The sequence below is a fragment of the Schistocerca gregaria genome, chromosome 11, assembly GCF_023897955.1.
Source record: "Schistocerca gregaria isolate iqSchGreg1 chromosome 11, iqSchGreg1.2, whole genome shotgun sequence".
In the NCBI taxonomy this organism is placed as follows: Eukaryota; Metazoa; Arthropoda; class Insecta; order Orthoptera; family Acrididae; genus Schistocerca; species Schistocerca gregaria.
The window spans coordinates 144,049,930-144,071,743 of NC_064930.1; the positions used below are offsets into that span (position 1 = coordinate 144,049,930).

The 21,814-nt window shown below is 43.4% G+C and overlaps 1 protein-coding gene across 1 annotated transcript in view; it reads left to right on the top strand.

Moving 5' to 3' along the window:
- Positions 1-21,814, top strand: part of LOC126295269 (uncharacterized) — a 254,583-nt gene that overhangs the window by 71,034 nt on the left and 161,735 nt on the right. The window contains exons 9-10 of the mRNA XM_049987697.1: positions 6,588-6,824; positions 16,623-16,756. Coding sequence (XP_049843654.1) covers positions 6,588-6,824; positions 16,623-16,756 — 371 coding nt within the window. The remainder of the gene's footprint in view (positions 1-6,587; positions 6,825-16,622; positions 16,757-21,814) is intronic.

The following is a 21,814-nucleotide window of genomic DNA, read 5'->3' on the forward strand; positions in this document are numbered from 1 at the left end:
TAAATCATAGGAGATCTATTTAATGTATGTTTGTTGTTGTGGCCCTAAGACTCGTTTTATGCAGCTCTCCATGCTACTCTATTCTGTGCCATCCTCTTCATCTCAGAGTACCTACTACAACCGACAACCTACATCCTTCTGAATCTGCTTACTATATTCATATCGTTGTCTCCCTCACGATTTTTACAACCCCCCTCCCACTCACCACCACCACCACCACCACCACCACCACCACCACCACTTTCCTCCAGTACTATATTATTGATCCCTTGACATCTCTGAATGTGTCCTATTGACCTATCCCTTCTTTTGTTAAAGTTGTGCCACAAATTTCTTGTTCCCCCAATTCTGTTTAGTAATATCCCCTCATTAGTTATGTGATAGACCCATCTAACCTTCAGCATTCTTATGTAGCACCACATTTCAAAGGCTTCTATTTCCTTCTTGTCTAAACAGTTTATAATCGATGTTTTACTTCCATAAAGGGCTATACTCCATACAAGTACTTTGTAATACTTAAATCTATATTCAGTGTTAACAAATTTTTCTTCTTCAGAAATGATTTTCTTACCATTGGCACTCTTAAATTTTAGATCCTCTCCACTTCAGCCACAATCAGTTATTTTCCTTCCCATATTTCAGAACTCACCTACTACTTTAAGTCAACTACATTCCATTATCCTCATTTTGCTTTTTTGGTGTTCATCTTATACCCTCCTTTCAAGACACTGTCCATTCCCTTCAGCTGGTCTTCCATGTCCCTTGCTGTGTCTCACTGAATTAGGAAGTGGTGGAAAAGGAGAGAAATAAAATGACTGAATGTGATGCTGGAATGAGAACGGGAAAGGGGCTGCATGGGCGAGGACAGTGACTAATGGAGGTTGAGGCCAGGAGGGTTACGGGAACGTAAGACGTATTGCAGGGAAAGTTCCCACCTGCCCAAATCAGAAAAGCTGGTGTTTGTGGGAAGGATCCGTATGGCACAGGCTCTGAAGTAGTAATTGAGATGAGGGGTATCATGTTTGGCAGTGTGTTCAGCTACAGGGCGGTCCACTTGTTTTTCGGCCACAGTTTGTCGGTGGCCTTTCATGACAGATAGCTTGTTGGTCGCCGTGCCTACATAGAGTGCAGCACAGTGGTTGCAGTTTAGCTTGTAAGTCACACGACTGGTTTCACAGGTAGCCCTGCCTTTGATGGGATAGGTAATGTTAGTGGCCGAACTAAGGTAGGTGGTGGTAGGAGGATGTGTGGGACAGGTTTTGCATCTAGGTCTATTACAGGGTATAAGACATGAGGTAAGGGATTGGGAGCAGGGGTTGTGTAAGGATGCACGACTATATTGTGTAGTTTCAGTGGACGGCAGAAATCCACGGTAGGAGGGGTGGGAAGGATAGTGGGCAGGACATTTCTCATTTCAGGGCTCGACGAGAGGTAATCTAAACCCTGGTGGAGAATGTAATTCAGTTTTTTCCAGTTCTGGATGATACTGAGTTACGAGGAGAATGCTCCTCTGTGGCCGGACTGTGGGAGGTGGTGGGAGACTGGAAAGATAATGCATGGGTGATTTGTTTTTGTACAAGGATGGGAGAAAAATTGCGGAGTCTGAAGGCTTCAGTGAGACCCTCGGTATATTTTGAGAGGGATTGCTCGTCACTGCAGATACAATGACCACGAGTGCCTCGGCTGTACGGAAGGGATTTCTCGGTATGGAATGGGTGGCAACTGTCGAGGTTGGGGTATTGCTGGTGGTTAGTAGGTCTGATATGGACAGAGGTACTGATGTAGCCATCTTCGAGGTGGAGGTCAACATCTAGGAAAGTGGTTGAGTAGGACCAGGTAAAGCAAATGAGGGAGAAGTTTTTGAGGTTTTGGAGGAATGTGAATAAGGTGCCCTCACCTTCAATCCAGATAGCAAAGATGTCATCAATGAATCTGAACCAGGTAAGGGGTTTAGGATTATGGGTTTCTAGGGAGGATTCTTCTATATGGCCCATGAATAGGTTGGTGCCATGTGGGTGCCCATAGATAAGTTTTAGTTATTTCAAGCACATCGGATTTTTAGTTCAATATTGCTGTATACCATAAGGTTTGGTATGCATCTGCTTTGTGAGTATTAACGAAAAAATATTTCATCCATAGCTAAAGAGGAGTTGTTTACACACATGTTGGCCATTTTGCATTAATAATAACACTTCTCTCTGTACAATATGATCCTATTGTGCTGTGAGGATTACTTAAATTTTTAGTAAAACTGTATTGATTATTGTCAACATTACCATATATGTAACTATTTTCTGTAGCTTTGGAAGAAGTGTTTTGTTGTGCACATTCATACTACATCTGTCGATGGAAATAATGTGTCACATGTAGTATTGTGAATATTAGTTCCCCCGACTTCATGTACAAGTTACTGAGGACAAAGTGGTCTAACTAATTGATGGAAAATCTCATATAAAGATGTGAAACAATTACTAACAAAGAGATAGAGGGCCTGGCCAGTACTTACCTCAGCTCAGTACAGCCGATAGAAACACAACAAAAACAACCGAAAATTTAAGTTCCTAGCTTTCGGAATAAATGTTCCTTCATCAGAGAGGAGAGAGGGGAAAGAAAGGGAAGAAGGGAAAGTGGATTTAGTTACTCACAACCCAGGTTATGAGGCAACAGGGAAAGGAAAACAGGGAAGGTAGCAAGGATGGAGGCATGGTTGTCAGAGGGAAGCCCGATTTCTATTTAAGTACTGTGCCAGCTTCAAACCAAAGAGGATGCATACAGAAGTAAAGAGGTGTATAGTATAAAGATGTGGGATGAAAAGATGCATGAATGGCTAAAGAGGAAAGGGAAAGAGGAGAAGACTGAAAAGTAAATGGGAGTGAGGCTGTTTAACATAGGTTCAGTCCAGGGGGATGGCGGGATGAAAGGATGTGCTGGAGTTCAAGTTCCCATCTCCGCAGTTCAGAGGGACTGGTGTTGGGTGGGAGAAGCCAAATGGCACATACGGTGTAGCAGGTTCCTAGGTCCCTAGAATTACGCTGGAGGGCATGCTCTGCTCCTGGGTATTGGACATCTCCTAGGCGGACAGTTCGTCTGTGTCTGTTCATGCGCTCAGCCAGTTTAGTTGTTGTCATACCAATGTAAAAGGCTGTGCAGTGCAGGCATGTCAGCTGATAAATGACATGTGTAGTTTCACATGTGGCCCTGCCTTGAATTGTGTATGTTTTACCAGTAGCGGGGCTGGAGTAGGTGGTTGTGGGGGGATGCACGGGGCAGGTTTTGCAGCGGGGTCGGTTACAGGTGTAGGAACCGCTGGGTAGAGAAGGTAGTCTGGGAATATTGTAGGGTTTAACAAGGATGTTACGGAGGTTAGGGGGCGACGAAAGGCAACTCTGGGTGGTGTGGGGAGAATATTGTCAAGGGATGATCTCATTTCAGGGCTTGACTTGAGAAAGTTGTATCCCTGGCAGAGTAATTTGTTGATGTATTCGAGGCCAGGATAATATTGGGTGACAAGGGGGATGCTTCTGTGTGGTCTGAGGGTAGGAACATTGTTGTTGAACGGGGAGGAATGTATTGCTCGGGAGATCTGGTTGTGGACAAAGTCTGCAGGATAGTTGCGGGAGAGGAAAGCACTGGTCAGGTTATTGGTGTAATTGTTGAGGGATTCGTCACTAGAGTAGATACGTTTGCCACTAATACCTAGGCTGTAGGGAAGGGAGTGTTTGATGTGGAATGGATGGCAGCTATCAATGTGAAGGTACTGTTGTTTGTTTGTGGGTTTGATGTGGACAGAGGTGTGGATGTGAGCTTCAACAAGATGAAGGTCAACATCCAGGAAGGTGGCTTGGGTTTTGGAGAAGGACCAGGTGAAATTCAGATTCGAAAAGGAGTTAAGGTTATGGAGGACATTAAGGAGTGTTTCTTCACCATGAGTCCAGACCACAAAGATGTCATCTTTAAACCTATACCAGGCCAGGGGAAGCAGCTGTTGGGTCTTCAGGAAAGCCTCCTCCATGCGGCCCATGAAGAGGTTGGCATAGGACGGAGCCATCCTGGTTCCCATGGCAGTTCCCCTGATTTGTTTGTAGGTCTGGCCTTCAAAAGTGAAGTAATTATGGGTGAGGATGAAGTTGGTAAGTGTGATAAGGAACGAGGTTTTTGGAAGATCTTCGGGTGGGCGTTGGGAGAGGTAGTGTTCAAGGGCAGAGAGACCATGGGTGTGTGGGATGTTTGTGTAAAGGGATGTAGCATCTACGGTGACAAGAAAGGTTTCAGGTGGGAGAGGAGTGGGAATGGATCTGAGGCGTTCTAGGAAGTGGTTTGTGTCCTTGATGTAGGATGGAAGTCTGCGGGTGATAGGTTGGAGGTGTTGGTCTACCAGAGCTGAGATATGTTCTGTTGGGGCTTTGAAGCCTGCTGCAGTGGGACGGCCAGGATGGTTCTCTTTGTGGATTTTGGGTAATAGGTAGAAGGTAGGGATATGTGGCTCAGATGGAGTGAGTAGGTCTATGGAAGCCGTTGTGAGACCTTGTGAGGGACCTTGGATTTTTAGGATTTTCTGCAGCTCAGTCTGGATGGAGGGAATGGGATCCTGGGTAACAGCTTTGTAGGTTGAGGTGTCGGAGAGTTGACGCAGTCCTTCTGCCAAATACTCCAAACGGTCAAGTACCACAGTTGTGCAGCCTTTATCCGCCGGAAGGATTATAATAGAGCGGTTTGTTTTCAGCTGCTTGATGGCACGGGATTCAGCTGGGGTGATGTTGGGGGTTGTCAGGATGTTCTTCAAGAAGGACTGGGAGACAACACTGGACGCGAGGAATTCCTGAAATGTCTGCAAGGGATGGTTTTGGGGGAGGGGAGGAGGATCCCTTTGAGAAGGTGGTCGGAACTGTTCTAGACAAGGTTCAACACTGGGTCTAGTATTTGGGGGCTGTGTTTGGGTAGTGAAGTGATATTTCCAGTTGAGGTTCCGGGTGAAAGAGAGGAGATCTTTAACCAGGGCAGTGTGGTTGAATTTAGGTGTGGGGCTAAAGGTTAAGCCTTTTGATAGAACAGATGTCTCTGGAGGAGAGAGGGATCTGGATGAGAGGTTTAGAACTGAATTGGGGTTGGTGATATGTGGCATTTGACTGTGGTTATAGTTGAGATTTGGTCTGTGTGGGGTATGTGCTGGGATGGGGAGATTGAGTAGGGTGGCTAGGCTACGTTTGTTGGCTATGAGGGGGGTTTGTTGACAGTTCTGTTGTGGTTGGTGTTGGTGTCCCTCTGACAACCATGCCTCCATCCGTGCTACCTTCCCTGTTTTCCTTTCCCTGTTGCTTCATAACCTGGGTTGTGAGTAACTAAATCCACTTTCCCTTCTTCCCTTTCTTTCCCCTCTCTCCTCCCTGATGAAGGAACATTTATTCCGAAAGCTAGGAACTTAAATTTTCGGTTGTTTTTTGTGTATCTATCAGCTATACTGGGCTGAAGTAAGTACTGGCCAGCCCCTCTCTCTCTTTGTTAGTAATTGAGGACAAAGTGGTTCTCGTAAGTTCAATGACAATATGTCAGTGCTTACAGTTTTAAGATTTATCCTTGCAGCTTTCTTTCTACTTTCCCTTCTATTGTAAAATTGCACCAACTCCCACTTTTAATGATATTCTCCTAAGCATCAGCAGATCCCCTCGATATCCCTGTGCATTGGCGAGCTGCTTCCCAGATTCGAGATGGCTTACCAGCCTCAGATTGAATCTGTCTCGTGGACTGACAATGAGATGTCATGTACTGGTTAGTCTGGATGTGGTTTTATAGACAGTTTGCGACATCTGACTAGGTGAATGCCAGGCTGGTACCCGTGTCCTATCTCAGCTGCACAATTTTTCTGAAACATTTTGAAAATTTTTTCACACTTTGACACAGGATAACAAATTCACGTAGCCACATGGGGTACATCATTGCCAAATACAGATTAACATGACGACATTGTGAAGGTATGTGATAAGGCCAGAAAAAAGATGACAATTTGTGGACATCAACAGAACATTTAAGTAAAAGCTTCTTTTGCTCTTAACAATGCCAGGGATCAGAATATTTGAGTAGCAATAAAAATTGTTTTGATGGCATGTAAAACACAATCAAAATCACTACTAAAATAGTCAATTGCCGTAACTGTTTCCTCGCTCTGACAGTCGGTGGTCTTGCCAGCTCACAACCAAATTATTTTTGCCAGTCTAACCTAGACCTCGAGTTACATTATAGATCACTTTGTCACCGCAGTAATACTTTTTCCAGACTGTCATCCTTGCGTCACAACACATTTGTCAAGTTGTACTGTGTGGGACTGGTTTGACAAGAAACTGAAATTAACACAGCAGCATTTGACGAATATGAAAATGTTGTTTTAGTACTGGAATGTGCCAGTATTCGTGACGAATGGTTTGCAAGTGAATGATTAAGATTAAATGAGAATCACTATCAATGACTGTGTTGTAAAATTTGGTATTTTCTGAATTTGATGTAGATTTATTTGTACTATTTGTGTAAGTGTAAACTGTGGTAGAGAGCTGTCAGTGGAGTCGCAATTGCAATGACTTTACCCACCTCCCCAGCCTCAACCGACAGACGCTGAGCCAGCACACGACGCACCGCCCCGCGCCCACCTCCGCGTCAGGAGGGTTGTCGACGGGTCGGTGGCGACGTGTGTACAACACGGAGCTGGCGAAAAAAGTGCGACAGCAGCTGATGCCGATATCTTCCCGCAAGTTTCCGGTCCGGCGGCGTGCAGCTGTGGGCGCTGCCGGCAACTCCGACTCTCACCGCTACGCCTGCTTATACTGCGAGAGCCGGTGAGTGGCCGGCATTCTGTTCATCTCACCTGGGGTACATGACTGTTGTATGCATCTGGAGGTAGTCAAAACTGCTTCCTGAACCTAGGAACTTTGCTTTAAGGGGGCTGCGATTGCAGGTTTCTTGTTTGATTTATTACCTCAATTTATCTTTGTATGTGTATTGCACTGAACATACGAGGTGATTTTCAAACTTTTTTCATCATGTTGCTTCACATTATTACATATTCAGCTGTTTCAAATATTTAGTTTGATGTTGACAGCCAGAAATATTATACATGTTTTCAAGTGCCAGGCAAGTTTGTAATTTAAAAAAAGACAGATCAAAGAATGTGCATTAAATTTTGCTTGAAAAATAGAATAAAACACAGCACTGCATTCAAAATGTTGACTCTGGCTTTTGGGGAATCTGCTACGAGTAAGGTGAGAGTTTGCGAGTGGTATAAACATTTTGAGGAGGGCCGAGAAGATGTTGAAGACAAAGACCGCACTAGTATGAGAGTATGCGGAAGAAGTAATGAAAATGGTTCTGGAAAATTGGCTCATCACCGTGAGGACGGTTACCGGTGATGTCGGCATATCCTTTGTCTCGTGCCGAGCAATTTTTTTCGGTATTTTGGGCACAGTACGTGTAGCAGCAAAATTTGTTGTGCAGTTGTTGAATTCTGACCATTAACGATGTCATGTAGACACCGTTTGTGTATTACTGAGTGAAGTTGACAATACTCCATAACTTCTATAAGAGGGTATAACAAGCGACAAAAGTGGGTATATGGATATGACATTGAAACCCAGTCCCACTCCTCCCTGTAGGAACTTCCACAAGGGCCAAAACTGAAAAAAATTCAACAAGTTCGATCACATATGCAGGTTCTTCTCACTGTTTTCTTCCATTACAGTGGGATAGTGCATAAAAGTTTCTTGCATCATTGTCATACCGTCAATAAGAGAGTTAAATGCCATTTGCGTGAAGCGATCCAAAGAAAACGGCAGAGTTGACTTAAAACTGCTTGTGGAAATGTAATAACGATAATTCTGCTGCTCACACCTCAAAAATTGTTTGTGATTTCTTTTTGACAAAAAAAAGGGGGGGTGGGGCGCTATGTCACCTGAGCCACCCTATTTGCTGAACACGGTTCCTCGTGACTTCTTTCTATCCTCGGAGCTAAACAGAACAGTCATAATTTGGCCAGCATTGATGAGATAAAACAGAATCGCTGAAGCAGCTCAATGTGAGTTTCAGAACTGCTTCCGAGCTTGGAAGAAGTGGTAGCACAAGTGTATTGTATCTGAGAGGGGTTTGTTCGAATGGGACAAAGTTGATAATGAATAAATAAAAATTCCTGAAGGTGAAAAAAAATTCACATTACTTTTTTATCATGTCTGCATGGTAGTGCATATGTTAACAGTATCGGCTGGGTGTTTTGTTGGGAAACTCGCATATTAAATTCGTTTCACAGTACGCGCTGTTTAAAACTGTGCTACACACTTTACTCGTTGAGCTTAAGCTAGCATTGAGCAGTACTCTGTTCTATCGCGGGTTATTTTCCATCAGTGTTATTTGTACATTGACAGTGATACACCGGTGGAGTATTGGTCGATGTGCACGTAATTTGTGGTTTCGTCGAATGCAGTGAAAGAATGGTGCGACAGTGCCGTGCTGAACCTTTCCCGCAGCAACGGCAGTCGCGTCACACTGTGTTTGTGTCAGTCTGAGACTTGTTGCATTAATCTGTGTTTTCTGTTGTAAGTGATGGCACAGAAACAAAGGTAAATTGTGGGAACTCCTTTGAAGCTGGTTCTGCGGTCGGTGGAAGGATTGGGACTGTGTGGGGATATGGTGCGGGAGATCAGTTTGCGGACTAGGTCTGTAGGTAGCACCTGTCTGCGAAGGCCTTTTGTGATCCCATCGGCGAACTGTACTAGAGAGTTCTTGTCATTGCAGGTAAGCTGCGCCTGGGTGGTCAGGCTGTGTGGGAGGAATTAGGTAATGGTGTGAAAGGAGGGGTTAAAAATTTGGAAGAGAGATCAAAGTTTCACTACAGCAAAAGGTGTGCTGTGATTTAGGTGGCGATATTTAGGTGGTTTTATATGTTGAGCGATTTGATAAGAATCGGGAGCAACTACCTCGAAGGTGTAACATTTGGAAATAGGATGTAGCAAAGATACTGATGGAGTATGGCTTGGAACAACCGTGGTGCTGGTTGACCAGGAGGGAATGACCGCAGAGAGAGACAATCAAGAATCGACAATCAGTGCGAAGGCTGAAGACAAGTTCTGTGCGGAAATAAAACAGCATTTTGTTATAGATCAGGACTGGTAAATGTGTTTGAATGCAAATTAGAGGTGAAGAGGTTATTCAAGTTTTTTGTGTAGCCCTATTCCATATCTGTTTAGAGACAGTAGGCGACATGTAAAGAAATTCAAAGAATTTTAGACAGGGGCCATTGGGTGGTGTCGAACTGCGTAGATCAACACTTCAGTAGTTGTGGTGAAGAAAGGTGTGTGTGTGTGTGAGAGAGAGAGAGAGAGAGAGAGAGAGAGAGAGAGATTGATTGAGTGTGTGAATAGTTATCAGGGAATGAATGTATTTTGAACGAACGAATTGTGGCATGGCAGTGTGATAGACCAGGCAACATGGAGGAGATGTTATGCAAGACCCGCAGCACATAGTGTTTACTGTCACCATACTTTACTTAGTGTCAGTCTAACACAAAGTTGCTGGAAGAGTCAGGAAAATACCCTGCTTTCCTCCATGAAGGAAAATGGTGCTTCCCTTTGGGTTTAAATGTGCTGGTATGTGATTTCATTCAAGTAGTGAATGAAACTTTTGGTAGGGCTATGATTAGTAGGATGAATGTTTATGTGGGTGAAATTTTGATTTTGAGCCCAAACAGGGAAGACCATTGTAATTTGTCGAATGAAGTACTGTCTGCTTTGGATGAGGGATGACAAAGGCAAAGTCAGTAAAATCAGAATTTCTCAAAAAGGCAGTGAAGTTTTTGGTACATGTTAATAGTGGACTATGGATAGCACCAGATCCTGAGAAGTTGCAGGCTGTAGAAAAATTAGCAGCACGTACAAACCAAAAGCAATATTGGGCTTGTTTGGTTTTTATCACAAGTTTACTAGTGGCTGTTGTCCAATGATAAGTGTCTAATGCAGCTACTGATAGAGGAATATCACTTGGGTGTGTACTGAGTGGTGTGGGCAAGTGTTTAGAAGCTTGAAGGAGGAACTGCTCTGTGGCAACATGCTGTACCGTCCAGATTTTTGTACACCATTTTGTATCGCTACAGATTTGTGTATTTACAGACTGGGGATGGAAGTGTTTCAGAACATACTGACATCAGAAAGGTGATAGAGCATCAGACAACTGTGTTTGGTAGTCAGACCTTGCCATCATCAGACAGGAATTCGTGTTTCTGAATTGGGAGTCCTTCCTGTGTTGTGGTGTTTCTTAAAATTTGAACACTACTCGTTAGGAACAAAACTATAGTATTCACAGATCACAGGGCACCAAGCTTTCTGTGAAAATGCATGCCAGACTGGGATTCTAACGCCGGATCTCACGTGTAGTGTGCAGTTGCGTTGACCACTGCACCGTCTCGATGAGTATTCACGTAATCAATTCGCCTTGACGGGCAGTGAATCCGCCACCTTTCGTGTGGATGTGCAATTAAATTCGACCTTGTGGGGGACTTTGAAAGTAGTGAGCACGGAGGACGTGTACAGTGCTGTGGATAGATGGTGCTAGGTGGGAGCGTGGGTGGGGCAGGGCACATGCCGAGGCAGTCCGCACAGCTGTGGTCAGACGGTGCAGTGGTCAACGCGACTGCCTACTAAATGGGAGATCCCTGATTCGAGTCTCGATCTGGCACACATTTTCACTCGTTGCTGTTAGTGCTGGGTAAATCCGATGCATTTACATAACACACTAGGTTTACTAGATGGGTACTGTATCTGCAATAATTTGAAGTGGAGTTGTGGTATATAGGTGGTGAGGAGAATATCATAGCAGATGCTTTCACTCGGATGCAAAGCGTGAATGGCGGTGATGGACATGGAGTACTTCACAAAACTGAGATAAAAATACAATACTTTGAACTGCTTAAAGACGAGAATATGAGTAAACTGCCGGTCAAACTTGAATTTGTTCAAACATTATTTGTACTTGGTTGATTATGCAACGGTTAAAGTCTACTTCAATTGATAAAATCTTCTCGGGTCGACAGCAGACTAAATGCGCTGTTCTCTGGCAATGTTTCAGCAAGTTGCTTACTTGCCATATTCTGGCAAAGTCTGAAGATGACGAGTAAGAAACTTGCTGAATCATTGCTGGAGAATAAAGCATCGAGTCGACTGTCAACCCGAGAAGATTTTATCATCGGAATGCGCCGAGAAAGTCTGAATACTGGTGTTCTTTTATAGCAGGAAGGATGGTGAAGTGGAATGCTTCCTGGACCAGCATATAAAAAAATTGATTGACTTAGTGCATGAAAGTTGTGGACATTTTGGCCTCACAACTGTATTATCAAGCTGTGAGAAAGTGTTACATTTAACAACTATTGAAGAAGACTTACAAAGTGGTTAACCCGGTTCGATAAGTTCCAGAAAGTGTGGACAACTTCCACACTGGTCTAAGGTTTTGAAACAAAGTGTCCTAAATACTGGACCTCAGAAACTAATGGTGGTATATGTTTTTGGTCCTTTGCTGGTGTAGTTACATTTTTGTGGTCTGACATATTTTCAAAATTTATCAAACCAATCCGATAAAGAGGGCAAACATGTGGACTCTAGTTGATAAATTGGAAAACTTTTGGGTAAGGTAGAAGGACTACTGTTGGACAGTGGACTCAAGCAGTACAGGCATTTAAAATTTTGACTGATTTCCTACACGGCTACTTGAGCGGAGAGTTTGTGTGGGAGATGAATATGTCGTGGAGCTGCTGTAATAAAAAAAAAAAAATCATAGGCTATCCATCTTCCTACATATCAGACAGGCAAAAACAATGTATGACATCAGACCACAAGGTTTGCTCCGAGTGAAGACTGAATGAAGAAAATGAAGAAAAATGCAAGAGAATGAAAGAAACAGCATGACAGTGGGTTGAAACCTACTGTATTTCAAATCAGAGACCTCTTTTGAATGTTTTTGTAAGAAGTGTTTCAGAGAGAGGAGGTAATGTTACAGTAAATAGCTGTGCATAACATAAGAGTAATATATGTTAGTTTACACAGTTGGAAGGACCACCTACATAGTGCTGGAGTATGTATTTTTTGTACTTTTATGTATGTGTATATAAATTAGTGTGTAGTTGTGTAATAGGCATAATGACTTTCATCAGTAGATTATAAGATGATTTTGTTAGCAGTATTGTGATAATAATTAACTTTTAAACATTCATTTTGCTATCTTTTATAAGTTGAGAAAGTTTGAAACAGTGCATAAGTTATTTTGGGGGGGGAGATTTGATTTATATAAGCAGTTTCCTAGGTGTGCTTTACTTGGTAATTCCTTGAGGGTCCAATTCATAAAATGTTTGTGAATAGTATAAAGTGCGTGTGCGGGTGTGCACAGAATTTTTTCATTTTCGAAATGAAAATATTCTGTGCCACAGGCGAGTACGAACTACTACTTCTTGTGGACTTTGTTTCCTGGCAGGGTAGTGCTGTAAGAAAGTATTAACTGTTATTAACTACTAAACGAATTTAACTTCTCCATAAAAACCTTCTGTATTTGAACCCTTCAACTCAGTAACAGACAGACAACAAATCAAGTAGCGCACAAAAAGCTTTACAAATCAACTTCGACATAATGTATATGTCGTCTGACTCTCAGGTCGTACTCCAAAATTAACTGTCTTTGATTCTGTCCTACATTTATTCGTGGCTCCCGTTAATATTTTCAGTGCCCCTCGTATAGCTACTTCAGGACACTGCTATGTCTTTGCCCCAAAGCAAAAAATGGGCCCCAACAGCAAGTTACTCTCCTACCTCACGTCACAGGTTGCCGCGGACCTTTGCTTTTACTGCTCATACGGCTCTGGATGAACTACAGATCGGAACACACACTGAAAGCTTCTCACTTACATAGTGCTTAATACATTATTAAATGTCAAAATCATCTTTAGTTGTCCTGAAAGCTCATAGTGGAACAGAGTCTTCCTAAAAACACCATGTTACACTACAGCATTTTATAGCTATGCTGTAGTATAGGGTAAAAATTCAAACATCACACACTTCCTCTGGCCCAGATAAAGGAAGCAAATCGAAGGTAAGGTTCTTTTGCATTACGTGTGGTCTAGGGTGGACCTTAAGTGGATTATAAAAGCGCTATTTGTTCATTGGTGTTTGCTGAGAAATCACTGAAAAATCGTGGTTTACGGGTACGAAAAGTACCGGTTTTGGCAAAACCACTTCTAAAATTTCTGTACGTGGCAACTTGTCAAAATTTTTACTGTGTGTTTTTAAGGTTATGATCTTGCAGAACACTGAAACTTCCTTCATTAGAATTATCTGTTACTGAGATACAGAGGTTCAAAGTTACTTAAACACATAAAATATGTACGTAAATCTGGTCTGAGGTATAAATGTAGTTTTAACTGACTTAGTAAACATGTGCGAACACATGGAAAAGGTTCCGGCTCGTCGCAAGGCTTCTGGGGTCACAAATCTATGTTTTTAGTTGCCATTATTTTCACCACTAAAATTTGACACGCTATCTCTGTATAATGGGCACTTCGTACCTATACAAGTTGTCTCAACCTGGAAATTATTTGACAGTACCATCTGGTGGCATATGCAGCCTACAAAAAATAGTTTTGTCATTGGAGCTTCTTCGGTTGTACTTGCTAATCAAATATTGCATTTTTTGCTGCACTTAGAGGCAGTGCAAAAATGTTGCGCATTTTTATCTAGTAATGGAAAGTGAACTTGCATCAGATGGAAGACAACTTTGTATTCAGTTAATATTGTGCATACTTATTTGTTGTTTGTACGTGTGTCGAATTATACAAAGAAACTGTCAAAACTTATTGACCTACAGAATTCCTTTTACACTCCTGGAAATTGAAATAAGAACACCGTGAATTCATTGTCCCAGGAAGGGGAAACTTTATTGACACATTCCTGGGGTCAGATACATCACATGATCACACTGACAGAACCACAGGCACATAGACACAGGCAACACAGCATGCACAATGTCGGCACTAGTACAGTGTATATCCACCTTTCGCAGCAATGCAGGCTGCTATTCTCCCATGGAGACGATCGTAGAGATGCTGGATGTAGTCCTGTGGAACAGCTTGCCATGCCATTTCCACCTGGCGCCTCAGTTGGACCAGCGTTCGTGCTGGACGTGCAGACCGCGTGAGACGACGCTTCATCCAGTCCCAAACATGCTCAATGGGGGACAGATCCGGAGGTCTTGCTGGCCAGGGTAGTTGACTTACACCTTCTAGAGCACGTTGGGTGGCACGGGATACACAGCGGACGTGCATTGTCCTGTTGGAACAGCAAGTTCCCTTGCCGGTCTAGGAATGGTAGAACGATGGGTTCGATGACGTTTTGGATGTACCGTGCACTATTCAGTGTCCCCTCGACGATCACCAGAGGTGTACGGCCAGTGTAGGAGATCGCTCCCCACATCGTGATGCCGGGTGTTGGCCCTGTGTGCCTCGGTCGTATGCAGTCCTGATTGTGGCGCTCACCTGCACGGCGCCAAACACGCATACGACCATCATTGGCACCAAGGCAGAAGCGACTCTCATCGCTGAAGACGACACGTCTCCATTTGTCCCTCCGGAAGATGGCCTAACGGTGTGCGGGACCGTAGCCCAGCTTCACGGAGACGGTTGCGAATGGTCCTCGCCGATACCCCAGGAGCAACAGTGTCCCTAATTTGCTGGGAAGTGGCGGTGCGGTCCCCTACGGCACTGCGTAGGATCCTACGGTCTTGGCGTGCATTCGTGCGTCGCTGCGGTCCGGTCCCAGGTCGACGGGCACGTGCACCTTCCGCCGACCACTGGCGACAACATCGATGTACTGTGGAGACCTCACGCCCCACGTGTTGTGCAATTCGGCGGTACGTCGACCCAACCTCCCGCATGCCCACTATACGCCCTCGCTCAAAGTCCGTCAACTGCACATACGGTTCACATCCACGCTGTCGCGGCATGCTACCAGTGTTAAAGACTGCGATGGAGCTCCGTATGCCACGGCAAACTGGCTGACACTGACGGCGGCGGTGCACAAATGCTGCGCAGCTAGCGCCATTCGACGGCCAACACCGCGGTTCCCGGTGTGTCCGCTGTGCCGTGCGTGTGATCATTGCTTGTACAGCCCTCTCGTAGTGTCCCGAGCAAGTATGGTGGGTCTGACACACCGGTGTCAATGTGTTCTTTTTTCCATTTCCAGGATTGTATATCAGTAGCACACCGTGCTGCAACAGGGACAATAAGGGAATCGTTTGAAAAAATGCCGTGACAGGCAAATATTCTCCTTTTTAAGAGACTCTTGACAGAAAAGTGGAGAGTCAGCTGATTCGATCCTCATTCTGTCTTCTGCAAGAAAAATTTTGGCATGTGAGTAGCAGTAAGCCAGTGATGGTGAAAGAGAGGCAAGAAAGTGCCAGCAAGAGAGAAAGAGAGAGGAAACAGTGATAATGGGGGAGAGAAAGTGGCAGTGAAAGAGAAAGGGAGCTGGATAAAGGTAGACGTATTGGGGACAAAGGAGAGAGGAGACAGTGGAAATGAGAGAAGACGGGTGGAGGCAATACATACGCTCGGAGAGGTCTGGACCCCCAGACTGGCAAACTGTAACACGAAAAAGTTTGCCCCCTTCTTTTCCCCCTCCCCTAAAGTTACAAGTTTCCCGGTCTAGGGGTCAACACTACGAGTAAACTATGCCCGAGGACACACGGAGAGAAGAAAATGGTAGTCGAAGAGAAAGATGGCAGACTCTGAGCGAGAAACAAAGGTCTGGGCACGAGAGAGAGAACGATTGGGATGAAGACAGTGGCAGAGGGACAGTGGAAGTGGCAGGGAAGAATGAGTCAGTAGTAACGAAGAGTGGGAGAAAGGGAGGACGGCAGTGGCAGATGGATTGACAGACAGCAGAAAGAGAGAGAGAGAGAGAGAGATACATGCGGAGAGGCAGCGAGAGGGAGGCGCTGAGTAAGGGTGCTTCCCTACAGAGGGAACTGGGTAAAGGAGTTCACAATGTTCTAATGTAAAAGAGTGTGAATATTTTCACATGCCAAAATGTTTTGAGAGGAAGGCGGAATGTAGATTAAGCCAGTTGGTCCCCCACTTTCCTTCAGAATCTTTTAAAGAAGAAAGTATTTGGCTTTTTGAGCTGGTAACATAATACTTTAGGTTTTCCATTTTTTTCTGTGAAGTGTACAATCCACACACAAATAATTGGAAGCATATTGTAATTTTTTAAAAAAAATTAAGACATTTACTGTGCGTCATTAGGGCAGTAAGCTGAGGCCGTACAAGAAAAAATTTCATATTCTTCGATAGAATGTCAAGTTGTTTGTCTGATTGGTATGATGTTATCCGTGTTATAAATCAATTTGAAGCAATAGCATAGAAACTGTAGTGTAATAAATATGTTAATAGTAATAAGATGGTGCCGGTTGTTTTACGTTCCGTGTATTTTGAACCAAAATTTTTGTATTGACACTATTTCTTATGTTTTGCAGGAGTGATAAATTTGACAGCTGTGTGAAAATTAAATAAATAAATAAATAAATAAGAAGTAACAGTGTTAACTGGGTGTGTCTTAAAGGTTCGACCAGCAGCTCAATCACCAGGCGCACATGATACAGGTGCACAAGGACGAGATGATCTCCACCAAGCCGAAGCGCGTGAAGCCCGAGAACGACCCGGGTGACGCGTCTGCCGGTGAAGACTCCGACCGCGGTGAGTGTGTCTCTCGTGGTTTGTCTCAGTTTTTGTTTTTTGCTCCCGTCGTCAACCCTGAAGGTCTGTTTGATACGGCTGTCCTTTCCTTTTGCCGTTCTCTGTTATCTCCTCAGTTTCGACATAACTGCTTCCTCCTGTATAACTCGTGATGTGCACTTTCTATTCCTTGCCTCTGTCCTTTCAGCCACAGTTTCTGGCTATGGCTCCTGTCCGAATATGTACTCTGTAATTCTCTTCTTTTTGCTGTGTTCTGTATACCCATATTTTTTCATTTACTCCCTGCAAGTGTTTTTGTTCCTTACTTTGTAATAGCACCTGACGAACAGAGTCTTGTAACGTCGAATTTGAGAGGAATGTAATCTTTTCATTTCCGTGCTCCCCGCTGTCCACAGTTCACCACTGAACGCAGTTGTTCTCCGTACCTAGCTTTCCATGTGACATCTCAGGTTTTCTCGATGTGGTCGACTAATGGTGTGCTTCTGCTGCACATTCTCCTAGTTTTTCATTTTAGTTTTACACACAACATTTTGACGTACCATCGAGATGTCATCTTTGGCGACTGCATATTTTCATTTGTGTGTGCTCGTTGCCTGGACTCGAAACAGGTAGAGTACTATTCTCATCGTTGTACCCATGTGTCTGACTGCTGACACCTTCTGTGCCCTTTGATACTTCCTTCCGAGCCCACTCTGATTTCTGTGTGAAGCATATTCTCTCAACTTATTTTGTGTCTGCCTGAATGGCAAACATAAGTCAGAATTGGTAACAGGACGCGAGATCTGATGGCCGAGAAAAGATTAGTCTCAAAGTAAGGTGCCAGCGATCAGGGAGATTACTTGTCTTTATTCTCCACACCGAAACAGGCACCGTCTATTGCTCCCGTAGCAAGTAGCTACGTAATTAAGTTCACAATACAATTCACAAATCCACAGTGCTATCCAAATCGTAACTAAGTGCTAAGCCCGAGGTTGTCATATAAGATCTGTACAATAACACTTCGATATTAACAAGCGAGTTGCCATGGTGTCAGGTCTGTGCTCCCGTTATATCTTGTGGCCGTAGAGGGAGCTGCAGCCTAGACTATCGAATGGTGCGGCATCTTCAGCTGGAGGTAATGCCACGAACCACCGGCGGCCGCGAAGTGAAGCTGAGGCCGACCGCTGCGCATGTGCGGCCGGGCTGAGCGACGGCAGGGCACACGTGATTCGGTTAGGTCCGCGGACGTAGCAATTTACTTGCACCTGTTGACTCTATGCCCTGCGAGATAGTAATAAATTCGGTGCCAGACACTGAGCTTTGTCAAAATTGAAAACTCTGTTGAGGTCTTGTCAGCTTTCGTATCCAGCAGAGCTGGGAAAAGCTGAGAGAAGGTTCCTCTTTTGTGGACTGTCAGTGCGCGATTGTGAAAACAAAAGAACATCAAAGCACACAGTGGACATCGGAAGTCGAACTCACAACCGGCTATAAGTGGCAGTGTGCGACCGACAGTAGCCGAACATTGGTTAGAGTACATGCAGTAAACAGACATAACACAACTCCCAGTCATTGAAATAGTGTGTGTAAAATGAAAACGACATTTTGGTTGAGCGTCAGGAAGGACACCATTATTTAGCTATTCAGGAACTGATCTTGATCTTAAGGATATATTTTGGATGTTAGCAGGTGCTAATTTTTATAGAAAGGTACTGTTTGTTGTGCAAGCCTTGCTACAATGTCTTTCTTGCTAGTTTATTAATTTCATTACTGTGGTTCCAAAATCGTCCACCTCTTGCAGATTCTCCTGTCATAGTTCGACACTCTAGCTTGCCCACCTGCTAGACACACTGTTAACTCAGTTCTGTTTTTGTATATGTGCATATTGTAACCATCATAGTATTGAGTTGATTTTGTGTCTCTGACAAACAACTCTCAAATTGAGATAACCTTTTACTTCTGTCAATGCCTCTTCTCTCCACCAGTGGAAAATATTTTATTCCATTCCATATTATCAAACACATTTCCGAGTCTATAAATGAAATGTTCAGACCTTCTTTGTTCAAAATTTGCCTTCTGTTGTTAATTGCCATGTTAAAATTACTTGAAGTGTGTCCTTATTTCTCCTTTTAGCAAAATTGCTGTTGTCTAAGTCCTTTCCATTTTTCCTTCAATTGTATTCTTCAGTGAAGTGCTCATGAGAGTATTTGTTATCTATGCAGTGCTAGCTCGATCTGTGTGTTCTTCCTTTCTTCAGGATTGCAATAACTATATTTGGTTTTAGAGACTGCTTAATTGTAGTATCGCATTCTTAAAGAAAAACCCATACCTGACATGTAGAAACACCCAGGTTGTTAATTTCATTGCACAATGGACTCAATATTTAATGCTGTAGGAAATGGTGAGTGCAGTTTCCTGATCCTCCACTTGTTATGCCTGCATGCGGTATATAAAAATATTCTATTTTCACCCATATTGTTCTGCATTTTCTTGTGTTTCTTTGTCCTGGTGACTAGTATTTGCGTAGAATTTAGGTAGTCCATCCTTGTGATGAAACAGTGTTTCTGTTTTCATCTGTCTTCTGGTACCTCTTCAATTAAGAGACATTAGTCCTAATTTTGCTCTTATTTTTGTATTTTGCTTTTGATATCAGCCCACATTTCCAGCTACGTATCTGAGAAACTTCATTTCTGGTTCCTTAGCGTAACATTAATTTATTTTAATTAATTAATTAATTTTTTGCCTAAGTTTCACTTCCCTACATTACAACTGACTGAAAGTGTTTTGAAGAATTTTATTTATTTGTGTTTACCCATTTTTCCCTCAGACTTGGTTTCATCTCCATTTTGTATCTAACGTACTATATATTTTTTTAAAAAAATCAATTTTAGAGCTACATTTATTTTTTCTACCAAATGCCACCAACTTTGTTTTGCTATTTGACATTTACAGTTTATGTATTTATTTATTTATTTATTCATTTCTGATTCAGTTGGAAGTCTGCTTTCATTTTCATGTGACTTTGAACATCTCCAACTGCTGCAAAACACATTCAGTTCAGTGTGTCAGCTTTCTCTACAGTAGGGTCTCCAAGTCATCATATGGTCTAGGTTTTGTTCCCCACAGTGACACAGGTCATTTACCCTAATTGGTATGTACCTCAATGAGATTCTGTAGTTTTATCACAGTGGCATATCAGCAGATTGCTGAAGTGAGACACTCTATAAAAGATGGCACTGTTTCATTGAATGTAATCCCCAGCTATAAACTGAGATCTCCAGCAGGTGTACCCATTCCTAGCCCAGCGTTGTAAAGAAGCCGCAACTAATATCCTACCCCAGTGTAGCCCAATACGAGATTTTGATCAGTGTCTAATGATCTCATTATGGGAAGGATGTTAAACCCGAACCTCCTTTCACTTTTTCCTTTAAATTGAAACCCAGAAGTGGCACAAATTTTTGAGTAAGTCTTTAAAAATATAACCTTCAAAAAATTATAGCTGTTCTTGCCATACTGTTCCATGAACTGTTAACTTACTATTTCAATAATTTTCCACTGCTCCAGCCTACGTCAACATCTGCTTCTACATCTACACGTGCGTAAATACTCCACAAACCACCGTTCGGCACATGGCAGAGGGCACCTTGTACCACTGTCAGTCATTACCTCTCATGTTCCACTCGCAAACAGAGTGAGGGGAAAAACAACTATCTAACAACCTCTGCACAAGCTCTAATTTATTGCATCTTATCGCCAAGGTCCTTACACAAAATGTTGTTGGAAGCAGTGGAATTGTTTTGCAGTTGGACTGACATGCTGGTTCTCTAAATTTGCACAGTAGTGTCCTTTGGAAAGAGCATCATCATCTTTCCAGGAATTCCCATTTGAGTTCACAAACTGTCTCCGTAACACGTGTTGTTCGAACCTACCGGTAATGGATGTAACAGCCTGCCTCAGAAGTGCTTCGATGCATTCCTTTAATACGATCTGCTGAGAATCCCAAACAGTTGAACAGTACTCGAGAATTGGTTGCACTAGCATTTTATATACTGTCTCCTTTATGGTTGAGGTACACTTTCCCAAAAATGTCCTAATAAAGTGAAGAACATTCACCTTTCCTACTACAAACCTGACGTGGTCATTCCGTTCCGTGTCACTTTGCAACGTTATGCATAAATATTTGATTGATGTAGTTGTCAGTCTGCACCCTACTAATGCTGTATCCGAACTTTACAGTTGCTTTTCCTGCTCACCCACACTAAATTACATTTTTTTGCCATTCATACACCAACTGGAAATTTTGGCACACCAATTAGAAATTTTTGCAATTGTGTGTTGAACCGGGAACCTAGAAACGATGGAGAAGCTTTGACCCCACTGTAGCCCTGAGTGGTTCACACCCCACAACAGGCTACAGCAGTCCACCGGCCCCACCGCCACCCCACACCAAACCGAGGGTTCTTGTGCATTTCGACCCCCAGTGGACCCTCCTGGGAATATCTTGTACCAAATGAGTGTAACCCCAAATGTTTGCACGGTAGAGTGATAATGGTGTATGCTTATGTGGAGACAGTATTTGTGCAGCAATCGCCAACATACTGTAACTGAGGCGGAATAAGGGGAATTGGCCCACATTCGCCGAGGCAGATGGAAAACCGCCTTAAAAACCATCCAGGGGTTGGTGCTCACATCGGATATAGACACTGGCACGCCTTCCCATTCGGGAAGCAGCACATTGGACCGTGCAGCTAGGCGGGCAGGCTAATTTTGTCTAGGTCATGTTTATATTCCTTCAGTCACTTGACAATGCCACCTTCTCGTAAACCACAGCATCGTCAGCACACAGCAGTAAATTGCTCCATACTCTGTGCGTCATTTGTCATGCATGTGCCGATTGACAGCTTCGTGTATAAGATTGTAATTTCACTTGAAACCAGCTTACCGTGATTTCCCTTTATGACACTCCTGTTACAGTTAACTTACAGTTTGAGAAAGAGGTTTTTACTCTGCAGCGGAGTGTGCGCCGATATGAAACTTCCTGGCAGATTAAAACTGTGTTCCGGACCGAGACTTGAACTCGGG